Source organism: Acyrthosiphon pisum, chromosome A1 (genome assembly GCF_005508785.2).
Source record: "Acyrthosiphon pisum isolate AL4f chromosome A1, pea_aphid_22Mar2018_4r6ur, whole genome shotgun sequence".
Lineage (NCBI taxonomy): Eukaryota > Metazoa > Arthropoda > Insecta > Hemiptera > Aphididae > Acyrthosiphon > Acyrthosiphon pisum.
In genome coordinates this window covers 70,289,417-70,305,249 of record NC_042494.1, presented here as the reverse complement: position 1 = coordinate 70,305,249, position 15,833 = coordinate 70,289,417, and the positions used below count along the sequence as shown (strand labels likewise).

Below are 15,833 nucleotides of genomic sequence, written 5' to 3'. Positions count from 1 at the left end.
TATATTATTATCAAACAAAAATAAATTGTTTTACCTTAAAATGTAAAGAAACATTATTGTGCAACATAACACATAGACAATTAAGAGAAATTATTTTAAAATAAAGCAACTAGAACACAAACTTTGATAAAATAATTACAATACTGTACATACATAATGGTCAAATTAAACTATTGATTTTTCTTATAACTCTAAAATCGATGAAAAAATACATTTTGAACACAGTATCAATAATACAAATGTTGTAATTTAAAATGAATATAAAATAAAAAAAATTAATGGGACGAAAAAAACTGCAGGAACATTACTATCATAATATAATTTAATAAAATAAAATATATTGAACAAAACCGGAAAATTAATGCAAATGTCAAGGTTAAAAATATTAACTATTAATTGCTTACAACTTCTAAAATGCTGGATAAATTATTAAATTTATCTTAACCATGTTAATTTTCTAAAACAAAAAATAAAATTAATTCATAATTCAGGCAATTATGAAAATTTTTTTCCATATAAAATAGCAAATTTCTTATAATGAAATAGTTAACTATTATATAAAACAGTAAATACATTTATAAAACATCAATTATTTACTTTTCTTTTAGATATTTTTTTAACCCGCGCTTGTCTTGCAGATTTAAACGGCCCATACCCTGCTCATCTTCACTGTACCTATATATCCTCAGGGTGTATAAAATCGGTTGTGCCATCATTATATAAAACCTGACATATAAAATAACATTAATTTTAAGTTATTGAAATTTAATGCAATATGATAAATCACACTTACTGTATATACGGTCCTGTAATATATCCACAAGAATAAACCTTTATCACCAGATTCTAACAGTATTTCTGTGTTAATGGCTGGAGGATCTTCTACACCATAAAAAATAATAATTTATGAATGTTAGAGAATATCAATTAGGTTGTGAGGAATTTTATTTACTACATGTTTTGTAATTTTCTTAACTGAATTTGATGAAAAAAAAGGCCATCATATTAAAAAAAAAGTTGGGCAAGTGGGTGTGGCTTCGCTGTACAGTAGGTTACAAGTGGGTCGCTGTAGTGGATGGTGTTAAATTTGAATTAAATGATATAATATCATTGTATAAGAAAAACGATTCTGAGCGAAGCGTATGATATTACTAAGTATATTTGATGATATTATTAAGAACAAAGTAATATAACCTATTTACGTGGAACCTTGTTTTACATTTTCAATCCTTAGCTATAAAAGTTGAACATTTTATAAATTTTTAACCACAAAATAATTATTAATTTTTAAATTTGATAAATTTTGTCGAAATTCGAAGTTTAAATTATTATAAAAAAAAATTGTGCCTATGGATTTTTAATATTTTTCATCTGTCTTTGAAACAATATATTAGAAGCTTTCTATTAAATTTTCAAGCAATTGTACCCAACAAATAAAATTTTATTGATATTTATAGAATAAAAAACTAAAAAAATTGGAAACTGAAAATGTCCCTAACAGCTCAAAATAAGTCAAAATATTTTAAAAAAGGCATGGTGTATAGAAAATGTTAATATAAACATTCAGTAAAAATTTCATGTACCTATATAGGTCATTTGTTTAAAAGTTGCACCAAAAATTAAAATCGATTTTCTCGAAAACAGATTTTACGTACAAATTCCCGTTTTTCCTTAATTTTTCTTTTGTTTTTCACGGCGCTTTTGAAAACTACTGGGAAATTTGACCCCCCAAAGTACCAACTATATTCACTTTCCTATCAGAAAAGATACTGTTGAAAATCTAAGCAATTTACTGTCCTAAAAGGTGATGACAGACACAAAAAAAAAAACATACACCATTGTAAAATCAATACATTCGTCGTTCCACTAGGAATCTAAAATCAAAGACGTGGGAAAGTCGATTTCTAGTAGACTTGACGAAAATTCAAATCTGTTTTTAGAATTCTTATCGCTTCTCGTATAAAATTATATGTAGTTTGTGTTTTGGACAAAGACAGAAAATTACGGTATCGAATCTCCTTAACTGTTGTTCGTTGTATCTTATAATCTGAAAAAAGTAATAATTAGGTATAATTGGTAAGACAAATAAAGGTCATACAATTTAACAGTCTTTAACAGATTATAGGTAGGTACTTGTTCAAAGTTCAAAAATCAAAAGAATACCATTGTCTTGTATTAAATTTACATTATTTTTTAATTTTTCCAATCAGTAGGTATAGTATGTATACCTAATCGTGTATTGTATTGTAAATTGATTAGGAGAGGGAAATTAGGCTAGAACTTTTCAATTATATTTATTATAACTACTGGTATAACTGTATAAGTGTACCTATAACACTTATAAACTTAAAGTCATGATAAAGTTATAATAAAAATTAATAAGTTGGACAGGAACTCTGGTCTGATACCTACTTCCTCAGTGATATTTAAACATTTTCTCTGATTATTAGGTAAACACGATGACCTGTGCGAGAGACTGAGAATGAAGGATAATAAAAAAAGAGTATTAGTTGCCCACGATGAAGAAAGGTATCCCGAGATTTTCTGAATGCTTGGTGTTGTAAAATGTAAGATGATAAAGGGATGGTTAGTTTAGATTAGTGACTTGGTGAAAGGGTAATCGGTAGGCAACTCGCAACTACCAGTGAGTGAACCACCATTGACTTTTTAAGGGGAGGTGGATGGATGGGTAATGCCTAATTGAGTATCAATATTAAGAGTAACGGTCAGAAAAAAAAATTTTGTATTTAGCCCAACAACACATAAATGTTAGGTATAATAAAAAATTCTAAATCATTTACCGTTACAGTTGTCGTGACGACCAAAAAATAATTACAATTATTTAAATCAATTGTTATTAAGTTATATTGATTACTAGCTGAACCCGTGCACTTCGTTGCCCGTAAAGAATAGCAACTCTTAAAAAAATCATGATTGTTCAACTTTTTTTGGGTGTAACTTGCTGCAGTAAGTGCAACTCAACAACCCTGGTAGGCAAGGTTCAATAATTTGGTTTGTTGCAAGCTTTTACCTGATCTGCCCGAATAACCAATAATAAATAAATACTAATTTCTACTGTAAACTGTAACCAATGGCAACTATTAATAAATAAAAATAAAATTTCCAATTTCCAATTTCCATCGTGAACCTCAATATCCCTGTTGTCAGAGGCCCCCTAGGCCAAAGCCCATAGTGAAATTGCAGGTTTAATTAAACCATTTCATGTATATATACACTGTTTACAGTTTTTCACCATGATTAAAATCGTTTTGAGGAATCAACAAGGAAATGTTAGATAGTCAGGACTTGCTTTGTTGACTTTAATGTGTTAAATTCACAATAAGATAACATTAAAATATATATGTATATATGAAATTGTCAATATTTTTTTAAAAAAGAATTAAAAATGAATTTTACATAATAACTATAAAATTAAATTTCGCAATTTGTATTTGTATTTATAACCACCCAGCTCCATAATAAATGTATAGTTATGGCTATGTTAGTCGCGCTATGCAGTATGCTGACTATTGATAAATTGGCCCAAAGTGAAAATAATTTGTATATACGCCACTGCCTGTTGTAGCACCTCTTTAAAATGCGAATTTCAGCAAATCCTTTATTATTGCACATTTGCACGGTGAAAATATGAGAAGAACCTCCATTCCAAATTTCAAGTTCGTACGTTGCGTAGTTTTTGAGTTACAACGATCAGTGACTAAGTAGTATTTGGATTTTATATGTATAGATTTTCTTCGTAATTTATTTCGCATTACAGTTTAAAATTCAACTAAACATTAATAAATAAACAAACAAACTAGAATTTTATCGACCGATTTGCGTTACGCGATAAATATATTACATAATATATTAGAATTGTCCGCACATTATTACATTATTAGAACAGAGCCCAACAAAAACATAGGTAATGTACATGATCCAATGTTTTTTCGAGCAGCAGAGAATTATCTAGATATTTTAGCCAATAAAAATTGATTTTATATCAACTGCAGACTCCGCATCAGCCACGCACGTCTTACAGGGATACAGCATCAGATTTGATTCGTCTTCAAGGGGTGGGGGGGGGGGGGGTAATAACCTTTTGGTCCAAATATTTTAGTTTTAACTATTTACCCTCTTAGGCCTATAGGTACAGAGGGAAAATATTATGTATCCAATAGTAAAATTTGTAGGCCGTGATTATAACTTAGAAACACTCTGAACTTCTATACAGATTTTTGAAAGAAGTTATTAATTATAGATTGTTTATGTCTAGAGGGGCATGGGTAAAGGAAGAAAAACCAAGGTACAATACTTGCAGAACGGAATTAAGAACTCTCAGTCAACTACATAATTTATAGAATGCCTCCAGCACCCCGACACCATAGTGCAACACTCGGGCCTGATGTGGACATTAGTACAACACCACGCTAATTTTAAAGTTCTAGATAAAACTAAATTGTATAACTTAATTTAATAATAATAAAAAAAAGTATTACTAATGCCTATAATGGCCACTGACCACTGTTTCCGATGTTAATTAAAAACAAAAAAAAAATTGATTTACCTTTGAACACCCAAAATCTCTTCCCATTTTTATTTTTTGATACCATATATAAATAAATTCATTATAGTAGGTCATTTTATTACCATTTTATTATGTTAATTATTTTCTTTCGCTATTGCCTATTTGAAATACATTTGCCTACTGGTACCCGTGTTCGCAACCCAATATTTATTTTACATTTATTTAATAAATTAATTTTTTTATAAACATTTTTAACTCTTACCATCTATCCCATGGCCACCACTTAGAACACTTAATATTTTTGTTGGACTTAAAAATCAGATTAGAATGCATTCTCTTACAGCCAGTTATAGCCTATAGGTAGGTACTACTAGCTGTGTACATTTTTTCCCTATACTGTGCTGATGCACTGAGGCAGACCGTATGTATACGGAAAAGGGTCGTGGTAAAGTCGGTCACTTGGCAACGAGTATTCGTCCATAAACAACAACAACAATAGGTACGAAGTATAATATATTATTATACATTAAAAAAAAACTGGTCACCGTGACAATCAATTTTTACTCGTATGTAAACGAACATAATATATATTATACTTAACACAGTTGTACCTATATTGCTTAAGTGATAGAAACAAAGTAGTGCGGTACTGCAGTGGTAGTGGGTTTTAACGGTAGATGTACCTATAACAATACAATTTTCTATTATAGATGGATTGTATTATGATTTTAAGGATTTCTTAATATACACACGATTTCTGTTCAATTTTGATTTTTGGTCGGCGGCTGTGCCGTAAACCAGTGTGAGAAAAACACCATGGACACACCGTAATGAACTCAGTGGAACTCATATCGGGTTGCGGATCTCGTACGCTCCGTTATGGCCGAGCTTTTTATCATCGGACAACTGTGTAGCGCCGAACAGTTTCCGTCCAAGAGTTTATTTTGCAAATGGAGCGTTCACGCTGGTGAGGATAAGTCTTTATATATAGTATAATGATGTATTGACGCTGTTCTATTGTACTTATTTTATCATTATTATTTGTATTGCAAAATAAAGTTTGTGCACTCGCATTAATTTATCACACATATAATATACTATATACTCTATGTAAGTGTGCAATATTTGTGTGTACTCGTATACCTCCTGTACCAACATATACACATAAATATAGCCTAAAAGGACATTTTTTTTCGATTAGATTCGATACCTATTTAGTGTATAGATTATAGGATGATAGACCTATATTTTACTCTACTGAAATCCAAATCGTGTGCAATGTGCATTGGTTAATGATTTCTCAAATAATACCTAATATATGTGTATTGAAATTGCAGCTTTTTACCGATAGTTGTTTATAGTTGAAGTAATGAGGTGGTTGATTTTGATTATAATACCTAATTATTACCTATATTGGCTATATTTATTAATTCATTATTTTTTTATAAAATTTTCGAAACTTTCGCAAAAAGCAGGAGCGTATAATCGATTAATTTGTATCTTATAAATTATAATATTAGTTTATCTTATGTTAATATTGTCAATTTAATGTAATGCCGTTTTCTATGACTAAACATAACATACTCACTCTGCAGGTACTAACTGGAAAATTATATCTGGTCACAAAGAAGGACAAACCCAAGTGGACTCGCCGTCTTACGATAGCAGAACCTGGTGGTGTCACCCGATCGACATTCACTTCGCGTCCAAAGGAATACAAGGTACATAATTATAATAGTAGGTATTTACTTCTTAAATTTACGGTTATTATAATGTATTATATAGGTACTCTGGTACTCATACAAATTGTAATTAGTTAAAAACATTATTTTATATTATATACGGATGTCAACGTTGTTTTCTGTTCCTAGGTTGGCCTAAATTCCACGTGCAAGTATATCACTACGACAGTTACGGACGTAGCGAGATTTACGGGTACGGATTTTGTTACGTGCCGACCACACCGGGAACGCACACGGTAGATTGCCACACTTGGCGGCCGATCGGTCAGTATATGATAAAGTTATAATATAACAATGTGCATAGAAACATATTATTAAAAGTTTCAAATAATAATCAAATTTTATAAAATATATGGGTTAATAGTTAAGACTTTAAAACAATATATGGGTTACGGGTAACTTAATAGGTACTAGCAATTAATGCTGAATAATCGCTTGCAGACCGATTGTGATCCAAGTTCAAATAGGTATCGAATTCCGGAATCTGTTTTTCCAATTGCTCAAATAGTTTAATGAAATAAGTTAATTCTATAGTTTCAAATTCAATCATAGTTTTACTTCGGTATAATATCCATAATTCATGTTCAAAATTGTAATGTTCATGTGATTTAGAACTTAATTCAAACAAATATTGTAAGACATATTATATAGTAATGATGTAAGTATAATTCTAATAATATTTTAAATTTAAAAAAAGAATTGCTAATATTATATTACTGGCTCTCGTTAATGCCCAAATTAAAGCAGGCTATATATATATACTATCACTTTTAAGTTTTATGATTTTGGTTTATAATTTTTTTCCGGATAGACTTGACAGAATACATTCGTGTACACAACTTTTGAGACCAATATTGATCGTGGATATTATGTAATAACTCGGAGAACAATTTTTAGGTAATCTCAGGGACGAGTTTCGCCGATTTTTTCTCGGCGGTGGCGCCCAGCTGAAGTCGCCGGATTTCGTATACTGTGGCACGGACCGGTACCGGTTGCACACCGAGTCGCTGGGAACGGTGCGCTTCCGGTTGAACGTGATCGCCCGAAACTTTCGGCGGTACGGAGTGGAACTATAAACGATGGTCAAAAGTAGACGAGTGGATTTTGTCACGACCGTGGCTTTATTGTCGTTGTCGTTCAGCTGTGCGTACGCCGAAACGACCACCATCAAAGACTGCGTGGCCAACGAAACATGTTCAGTGCAGCCAACGATGGTTGCGACTGCGGCAATGACGACGGCGACAACGCCAAAAAATGGGCTCAAAACTACCACTGTCGGGGGTAGTAGCCCGAAAATAGTTCGTTACGACGTCTCTGGAAACGATTCCAAAGGATCAACGCTCAAAGACGTAGTCGTAGAGGTTGATGACAGAACCGTCATGTCCCTTGGCGGTGACAAGGCCAACAGTTCTGGAAACGCTACTTTTGGCAGCTCAAACGTCACTGTCGTCGTTAAACCTTCAGTTGGAAAAGTTAACGCTACACCAACTAAAACGTATTTGCCGGTGACAAACGCCACCAATACTACCAGCACCGGCACCACCGCTACGGAATTTACTAGTGTTTCGCCGCCAAAATACTTGTCTGAAAACGGCGCTGAAGTCGTTCGTTTCGTTCCCTATGAATACTGCCACTGTGACCTAATCGTAAGTATACCAAATCGTTTTGTACTTAAACACCACTGCAGTAAAAAAACTTGATAGGCCACTTTATCTGTTAAACTATCCCGTATATCATCATATTGTTACTTAGGGTACCTAATTTCCTTACGGAATTTATTATATGTGTGGAAGTCTTATAATACTTATTATTCATAGTACGGCAGCTGTGACATAAATTGTTGTTGCGACACAGATTGCACTAGCCACGATTTGAAGACATTCACATTGTGTCCCGATCAAGCGAAGTCTACTTTGATAAAGCAAGAATCAATCTTGTTCGATTCTTCGTTGTTTTACGTGGTGATCGAAAACGTACCATCGGATTATTTCTATCCCGAACGAGACGTAATTATATACCTATATTGTATAATATAATATATAAGTAGGTACATAAATATATAGATATATGTTTTAAAGCTGTATGTTTCGTTAACGTGTTTTACAGACAATCGAATCCGAAACGCAAGTAGCAACTTCTCTTCGGAAACGCGACATCTTTACTTGGTGCGATGAGAAGGCCATAAGCAGACATCATCCTTTTACTTCTGCACTTCCAGTGGATTCCTCCATATACAACAACTATGACCTTACTTACAAGTCTTTGCGATGGATGTTTAACGTCGTGTCTGACGTAAATTCTTCTGAAATCAAAACATTTGGTCAGTATACAGTTGTCAGCGTATCCTACCCAGGCACGGCGCCAAGGGAGGGAGGGACAAGAACAGTTCGGCCCCCTCGCCAACCCCACTACTGACAAATATGTACGATACAATAAAGTCATAAAGAAATTATCATTTGTGTACATCATTATTCATTATGAATAGGGCTCGGAAGTTGTAGGAGCTAAAAAAAGGTAAAATATGCACGAACAAATTGAAAAATATGTTAAATAATGATAAATAATGTTAAATAATAATGTTAAATGTTAAATATGTAAAAAAATATGAGTATAAAATCAATGTAATATGCACTTTTTTAGTTAAAATTGGCAAAATATGCAAAATATGCATTTTCAATTTTTAATTTTTTAACTTGCAATAAAATTGTATAGGTACTTCAAATTTCTAGCTAGGTCTGCTTAAATTAAGATCATACAGAACAATATGCAATTCCTACAACTTCCGAGCACTAATTATGAATATAGTTGTTGACGGTCTGTGGTTAAACATTTTCTTACATAAGGTACCTACATAAAAAATAATTGACATTATTCTTAAAATATTTATAATTATTCAAATGTATATACATATTATCTATTTATCTGTTTAAACTTTTAAAGCATACAATATAAAAACTTGTGTACTATACAGCTAATAGCTATATTATGATATATGATATGAAAATTATATTTATATTTTATTTATTAGCCTCAGTGTTTGTTGAAAAAACCTTAGCCCATGTAAAAAAAAATATTTGCCGTCCCCCTTGGAAAAAAATTCTAGCGCCGTGCCTGATCCAACGCAACCACCACCTCCACGTGGCGAACAAAAATGTATAACGTTAATAAGGTTTTCCTTTCATCAGGTTTGAAAAACAGCGCTCTCGATTCACTGTGCAGTGTCGAACAACCCGTCGAATACTTGAAAACAAAGGAAACAAACTGCAAGACGTTCGTGCCTAATCTGACAGACGTTTGTAATAACAACTCATCGTTAAGCTTCAAGTACTACTACGGCGAAAGAGGGCTGTTCAAAGTGGTGCAACCCATTTACAATAGCGTTCACAAGACTGAAGTAAATATTCTATATTTACACCTTAATTACGACTTACGAGATTTATTATATTATGTTAATTGCAAGGAAGTGACGACTATTTCATAAAAATTACATAATTGGTTCGTTGGTTCGTAGAATATTTTAAAAACTGATCTATAGAAGTGTAATAAAAAAGTATAAATTGTTATATCGTAGAAGGTACCATTGCAAATGTTTAATAACTGTTGATTTTGATACCGATATCGATGATAAGTGATTACTCTGAGACTTTTGTTATTTGTAGAAAATCGATTTGGTCATCATCCAAGCCATGGCGCACCACCACTGCGTGACGGTGAACGGATCGTCGTACGATTGTCAAGTTGGAAAAGTCGGCGTCGGTACCAGAGATAACAACAATCGTTCGCACTATGATCCCGTTTACTTAGGCGGTATTTGCCGTCGGGTCGTCGACGGGGTCGAGTACTTGGTGACGCACAACGGGTCTAGGGGCGTCCGCCGGGTGGATGTGCACTTCTATCACCGGGACGTGCCGGACGCCGGTCATCCCATCTACCTCGATCAGAGGTTCAGCGTTCGATTCGCCTGGGCCACCGTCAGGTCAGCGGTGGAGTCATACGAGCGGAGTGGTAAGCCCGGTTACGTGACTGGGAGCCCAGTGCTAGTAACCATGGCCGGTAAAGACGTAGTGAAACTCCGACGCCCGAAGAAGATGTACTTACCAGAAACGGACGGGTACGGTAGGTGTGTTCACTCCACCGAGCCTCGGCAGTCCGTCAACTTCTTGGAGAGTGTCGACGTCCAGTGTCATGTCCAAGTCCGACGTCGAAATATGCAGTTGTCCAAGAGAGCTGATGATCATTCCATACCCAGTGGCGGCGTATCATTTGCAGACATTTGTAACTACATTCAAAACGAAGTATGACTATGACACAGCATTTTTATTTATTGTATACTTATAGATTAAACACAGATACACTCACTATACAGTATAAATTATCATATTATCATCATTATAACCTGTAAGCATCTCTGGTGCATACCAACTGGAAACAACTATATTGTCGTCGCACTCCTCCTAAACGGCTCGGCCGATTTTAATCAAAATTTTTTTGTATTTTTGGTGGGTAAAACAATAGGTCGTAAAGTAATTTTCACCCTCTTAGGTCCAACCCGGCTACCAGGGAGGCTGATTTGCACCCAAAAGGAGTTAAACAATCACAATTTTTTTAAAGTTGTAATTTTTTACGGGTAACGAAATGCGCTGGATCAGCTAGTATTATTGTAGTTATGCAAAAAGTCTGTACCTATATTGACATTCAAAAGTTCAAAAACCCGGTATAACGATTTTTATCATTCACGCACGTAAATTATTATACTTATTAGTAAACACAAACATTTATTTCTGGTAATTCAACCTCAATCGAATATCGAGTACATTGTATAGTAAACCAAAGCTTACAAGTTACAAGTTGCAACATAGATCAATTATAAAACCTAGTCAATTATTTAATGTATAAATTTGGAGAGTTAAAAATAAAGCCTTAAAATGAATAGTAAAAGTACCTATTGGCTATTGCGTATACGTCATATTATTATGTATCGAGCATGATTTTAATTAATATACCTTTGTATATTTTAACCGTGGTCTAGTGCCAACCTTATGAGGATGCCTGTTATTAATATTGGATATTTGTTTTCTCGCTCTGATTCACGCGTTACATAACAAATTTGCGCTTAGCCAAATCTATATATACTATAAAGTATATACTTAGTGTTGTTAGCTTTAATATTGGAGTTAATTTATCTATTATAAAACTTATATTTAAGAACTATATTCTTACGTTGGATTTTTTACAATATTTCAATTTTAACACATAATACGAACATAATTCTATAAGAACTCCTAAAACTCCCATAAAAATTGAAATATCGTGAAAAGGTCCAACATAAAAACGCAGATAATGTTCTTAACTTTAAGTTTGATATAGGTAAATTCACTTGAATATTAAAGCTAAAAACATATGGACAACGGACATACGGTATTTTTGTTCTGGAGAACGCAAATTTGCAATGTTGAGCGTGGGTGAGAGAGAGAAAATAACATCCTTTTATCACACACAATCATATTATTATTATTATAATTCACCGCGATATCGTGTTACAGACGATGGCAGTTCTCGGAGATTACGAAGGTGCCTTGGTTGCCAGTCTCGGAGACCCGGACGTGACCAGGTGGATACCGTTTGTGGTCGCCAAACCGCCCGCACAGCAGTTGCCGCTGTCTGAAAACTCGTGTCCGGCCGTGATGGACGGCGTGCACATACGGGTGTTGTACTCACACGTGGGCCCGTTCGACAGTCCGCGGCCCACCGTGCTTGGAGTGCTGACCAATTACACGGCGTCGGCCGTCACCGTCAGCGGCGGCGATCGATCGGTTACCGTTGAAGTGCCTGTGAGGGTCACCGTGGTGTACGTGGACCTGACCCGACCGCCAATCAGGACGTTCGCCGAACCACCCACGTACGAGTTTAGATTGCCCGAAGACTTTTACTATCCGTTCTGGTCGTCCGGCGCCGCCCGAGTCTCGCGTTCCGTTCACAAAGTCTATTTCGTCGTAGGTTTGCAAGTGTTATTGTCGTACCTACACTGCCACTGATCGTAGCTTTACGACATAAGCGCCAAAGGTGTGCAAGTTACATGTAATTTGGGCCAAAATCAGTAGGACATAAGCGCCAACATAAAACTATATCCAATATAATACTCGTATGTCAAAAGCGCCAAAGATCTAAAAAAATTAATATAATTTCAAATTTGTACCAATAATAATATTTTACACAATAATATTATTATTGAATTATATTTTATATATTTAAAAATATTTAAAATCGTCAATAATCAATTTTGTCGATTAAAAGCTTATCAATTATCAGGCCGGCGGAGAATGGATCTGTAACGGGAAACTAGTAAAATAACATATAAATCATACCTACACAGCGTCCCCGTTAAACCTTATTAATTTCAATCGCCAATAAAGTAAAATTATAATCATAATGATGAAATAATAAGTAGGTACTAAGACTAGGTACTTAATACAAATAAAAATAAATAAACATAATAATAATTTTTTATAATACAAATTTTCTACTTATTTTTCCATTGTAAAATTATGCCCTCATTAGATGGTCCTAAATTTTCATTCTGAAGGAGAAGAATTTAGAATTCATAAATAAATATATTTTCACTTTATAATTTTAGTAAGACGTCAGTAAATTATTATAAATTATAATAATATATAATACTGATCAATGAGCAACATAAAATTAGTCTTTTAAATGCCAACGATGCAGATGCATATTTTGTAGTTCTTATACTTAGTATCCTTATCCAGAATTTAAGCCCAAATTTAATTCTGAACAATACGTACTAGAAATTAGAATCAAAGTAGCTATATCTCTAAAATGTAACCATTTGTCTTAAATATACTGTATGGCGTGTATACATATAGGTACACTGCAAGTGAACGTGTGGTATGTTCACAGTATATTTAAACTTGACAATAAAATATACTTTACATTTTAGTATTGTACCTATCTATACATAGTTAAATAATATTATAATAGAGTACAACTATAGATTATACTCACTTATCCTACTGCGTCTACAGTCTACTACTTTACTGTCCAATCGCTATATATAGTTAGGTGCCATGAAGGAAAAACCATTGTTTCAGTTACTATAAAATCAGTTGCATAATGCTTTGTCTTGTCAATTGTCAATCATATATACCTATACATATATTACTATCCGGCGTGGTCCATGGCCCGTGCCAAAATTTGTTTTTTGGCATTATAATTTTTTACAAATTTATTTTTAAAAAAAATACTAATTTGAAATTTCTACTAAATTATAATAGTAACTAGTGCATATTTTAAGCTTATCTTAGAAAGATTTAGTATCAGCTACTTATTTTAAATTAAATTTCAAATGTCATTGGTAGAATACAAAAATAGTATAATATTTCCAAAATGACGATTACCATATACATAAAGAAATCTGTATAGATACTCACGAGACTACTGTCTACTCATACTTAACATTTTATCGGTAGGTCCACACAATCGTGATGTGTACGTTGGACATTGGACCATTATGGCGGGCGTTACCGATAAATATTATGATTAAATAATAAAAGCCATTTACCTTCATAAAAATAAGTATTACCTCCCATTGAAAATATATTGTATAATACTATAATATAAGCTCAATGGTATTAGGTAAACAAAGTACTCCTAATTTAATTTAGCAAAGTCGAACACGGATCAAAGCTATATGCCTATTTCCTATATGTATATGAGAACAATTTTCTTCAATTTTGATCGTTATTCTTTGGTAAAAATCGTCCAAAGGCGAGTGACATTCCACCACAAAAAGTCTGAACATCAATTTATAACCGTTTAAAATAGATCGTAAACTATATTGTCAATTAAAATAAATTTATCTTTAATAACATAAAACATTGATGCAGTCGAGTCTCAATAACTCGAATCTTAGAGAGAATACCAATAAATTCTAGTCATGAATATTTCTAGTTGTTTACCTCAAATACAACTTAAAAACACTTCTAGGGAAAAGAAAAAATTTGAGTTTTTCAGATTGATCACCAAAGCTTTACAAGTGAATATTTGTATACCTATCTTTAGCTACAGACAGCAAGACAACAGTACGAAATAAGAAAGTAAAATTGTTTCTCAGTTGTAAAAATTGGATAATGAATGGTATGTAATTATTATTTAACTCAATTTTTACTTGGTTTTCTTTTCCCTCGTCCTGTAACTATCAAACAACTGCCTCTATTCATGTACAATTGTAAAAGCTTCCGGCTGATCGACCGTGCTCGTATGATCTAACGAATGGTAATCAGTGTCCAAATAACCGATTTTGTTCGATTTCGGTTCGTCAGCTAAATCTTCTCTTTCGAATAAAAAATTTACCGAATTCATTTTAAACCCATCTACATCGCGTCCCAACCAAAAAAAAATATGTTCTATAGGGAAAATAAATTATATAAAAGGTTTGATTAGCTGACTTGTCAATGTGATAATGTATATTTTTTTATCGATAAGTGATGAGACTACCTTCATTGCTTCTCTAACTGATGGATTCCTGTAGTTCAAGTCTGGTTGTTTTTCTTGGAATTGATGTAAATAATACTGTCGTCGTTGTTCGTTCCATTTCCACGCAGATCCGCTATTGAATGCACTTAACTGAAATTGTTTAAACCATCATATATTTTAAGTTGCACATAAAAAACAATATTGATCCAATGATCCCACTTGATATAAAAACAAGTTACAGTTTTAATTTGCAACATACCTTTTATTTAGCGTTACTATAAAAAATATAGTGTTTTATTTGTTTTTCTTACATCATTTATGTATTTTTATGTTAACCTATTAGGATAATATATTATGAGTATATATGATACAATAATTTAATTTGTTCTGCTTAAACATAATATGTATATAAATATTAAACTCCACAAGTTAAAACTATTATATTGTATTATTATTATTATTATTATTATTATTATCATCATATTATAACCAATGATTAAACATATTAAATATAAAAAAAATGTAATGATATTTTCTCCAGACCATAAAAAGTTATCAGATTTATTATTATGCTTAAATGAAATAGAGAATAATATTAATGTCTATATAAATTCAAACACATTTTTTTTACATTTACAAGACACAGTATATACTATAAATGACCTTTAAAAAGTTAAGTTTAAGTTAAGTTTAGAGATAAAAATGTAAAAGTGTACCTATCTCAAAATCTGACTTGACCCATTTATACCATGCATGTACCATTACCGGTACATATTCCATTTTTCATATTCAACCTACCATCAGCTTATATTATATTTTACTGTATTACATTATACTAAGGTTTTTTCGGTATATCGGTTTTTGCACAAATACCGCTACAACGGTATACCATAATACCGGTACATACCGTAATACTGGTGCATACCGGAAAACCGTAATACCGGTGCATACCGTAATATAATGTTTGGTATAAATCTAGTTTAGCGGCTCCTCGAATTTTCGACTTTTTTTTTTGAAACATGTAATTCGACAAGTTTAGAACGATGGTGCAAAAATAAATTTAGTAGGCG

At 32.8% G+C, this 15,833-nt stretch overlaps 3 protein-coding genes and 1 long non-coding RNA gene across 5 annotated transcripts in view; 2 read left to right on the top strand and 2 right to left on the bottom strand.

Annotated features, from left to right (window-relative positions):
* Positions 1-562: 562 nt before the first annotated feature.
* LOC107883786 lies at positions 563-5,397 on the bottom strand. Of its 2 annotated transcripts, XR_003839059.1 has the most exons (4): positions 5,281-5,397; positions 4,791-5,211; positions 794-882; positions 563-726 (listed from the first exon to the last, which is right to left on the bottom strand). It is a non-coding gene; the product is annotated as an uncharacterized LOC107883786 (long non-coding RNA). The 2 variants fall into 2 exon arrangements; XR_001679520.2 differs by lacking the exons at positions 4,791-5,211; positions 5,281-5,397 and adding an exon at positions 1,835-1,884.
* LOC103309471 (B9 domain-containing protein 2) lies at positions 5,119-7,378 on the top strand. The gene is made up of 4 exons (XM_008184977.3): positions 5,119-5,495; positions 6,124-6,249; positions 6,400-6,534; positions 7,168-7,378. Exons 1-4 carry the CDS (start codon positions 5,408-5,410, stop codon positions 7,344-7,346), a joined length of 528 nt encoding a protein of 175 aa, XP_008183199.1. The 5' UTR covers positions 5,119-5,407; the 3' UTR covers positions 7,347-7,378.
* LOC100165662 (tectonic-3) lies at positions 7,315-12,498 on the top strand. The gene is made up of 6 exons (XM_008184981.3): positions 7,315-7,916; positions 8,088-8,276; positions 8,377-8,590; positions 9,456-9,664; positions 9,930-10,565; positions 11,814-12,498. The coding sequence occupies exons 1-6, from the start codon at positions 7,350-7,352 to the stop codon at positions 12,303-12,305; spliced, it is 2,307 nt and encodes a 768-aa protein (XP_008183203.1). The 5' UTR covers positions 7,315-7,349; the 3' UTR covers positions 12,306-12,498.
* A 2,062-nt stretch (positions 12,499-14,560) lies between these two features.
* LOC100162863 (maltase 1-like) overlaps positions 14,561-15,833 on the bottom strand; it is an 8,402-nt gene continuing 7,129 nt past the window's right edge. Inside the window, 1 exon segment of the mRNA XM_029487447.1 lies at positions 14,561-14,913. Coding sequence (XP_029343307.1) covers positions 14,710-14,913 — 204 coding nt within the window. The 3' untranslated portion in view covers positions 14,561-14,709.

Excerpts from the sequence above, each read along its gene's own strand:
- LOC103309471 (XM_008184977.3), top strand. The coding sequence starts at position 5,408 with ATGGCCGAGCTTTTTATCATCGGACAACTGTGTAGCGCCGAACAGTTT. Across the intron at positions 5,496-6,123 it reads CAAATGGAGCGTTCACGCTG|GTACTAACTGGAAAATTATA; the intron begins GTGAGGATAAGT and ends CTCACTCTGCAG. Across the intron at positions 6,250-6,399 it reads CGCGTCCAAAGGAATACAAG|GTTGGCCTAAATTCCACGTG; the intron begins GTACATAATTAT and ends TTCTGTTCCTAG.
- LOC100165662 (XM_008184981.3), top strand. The coding sequence starts at position 7,350 with ATGGTCAAAAGTAGACGAGTGGATTTTGTCACGACCGTGGCTTTATTG. Across the intron at positions 9,665-9,929 it reads ATAGCGTTCACAAGACTGAA|AAAATCGATTTGGTCATCAT; the intron begins GTAAATATTCTA and ends TGTTATTTGTAG. Across the intron at positions 10,566-11,813 it reads GTAACTACATTCAAAACGAA|ACGATGGCAGTTCTCGGAGA; the intron begins GTATGACTATGA and ends ATCGTGTTACAG.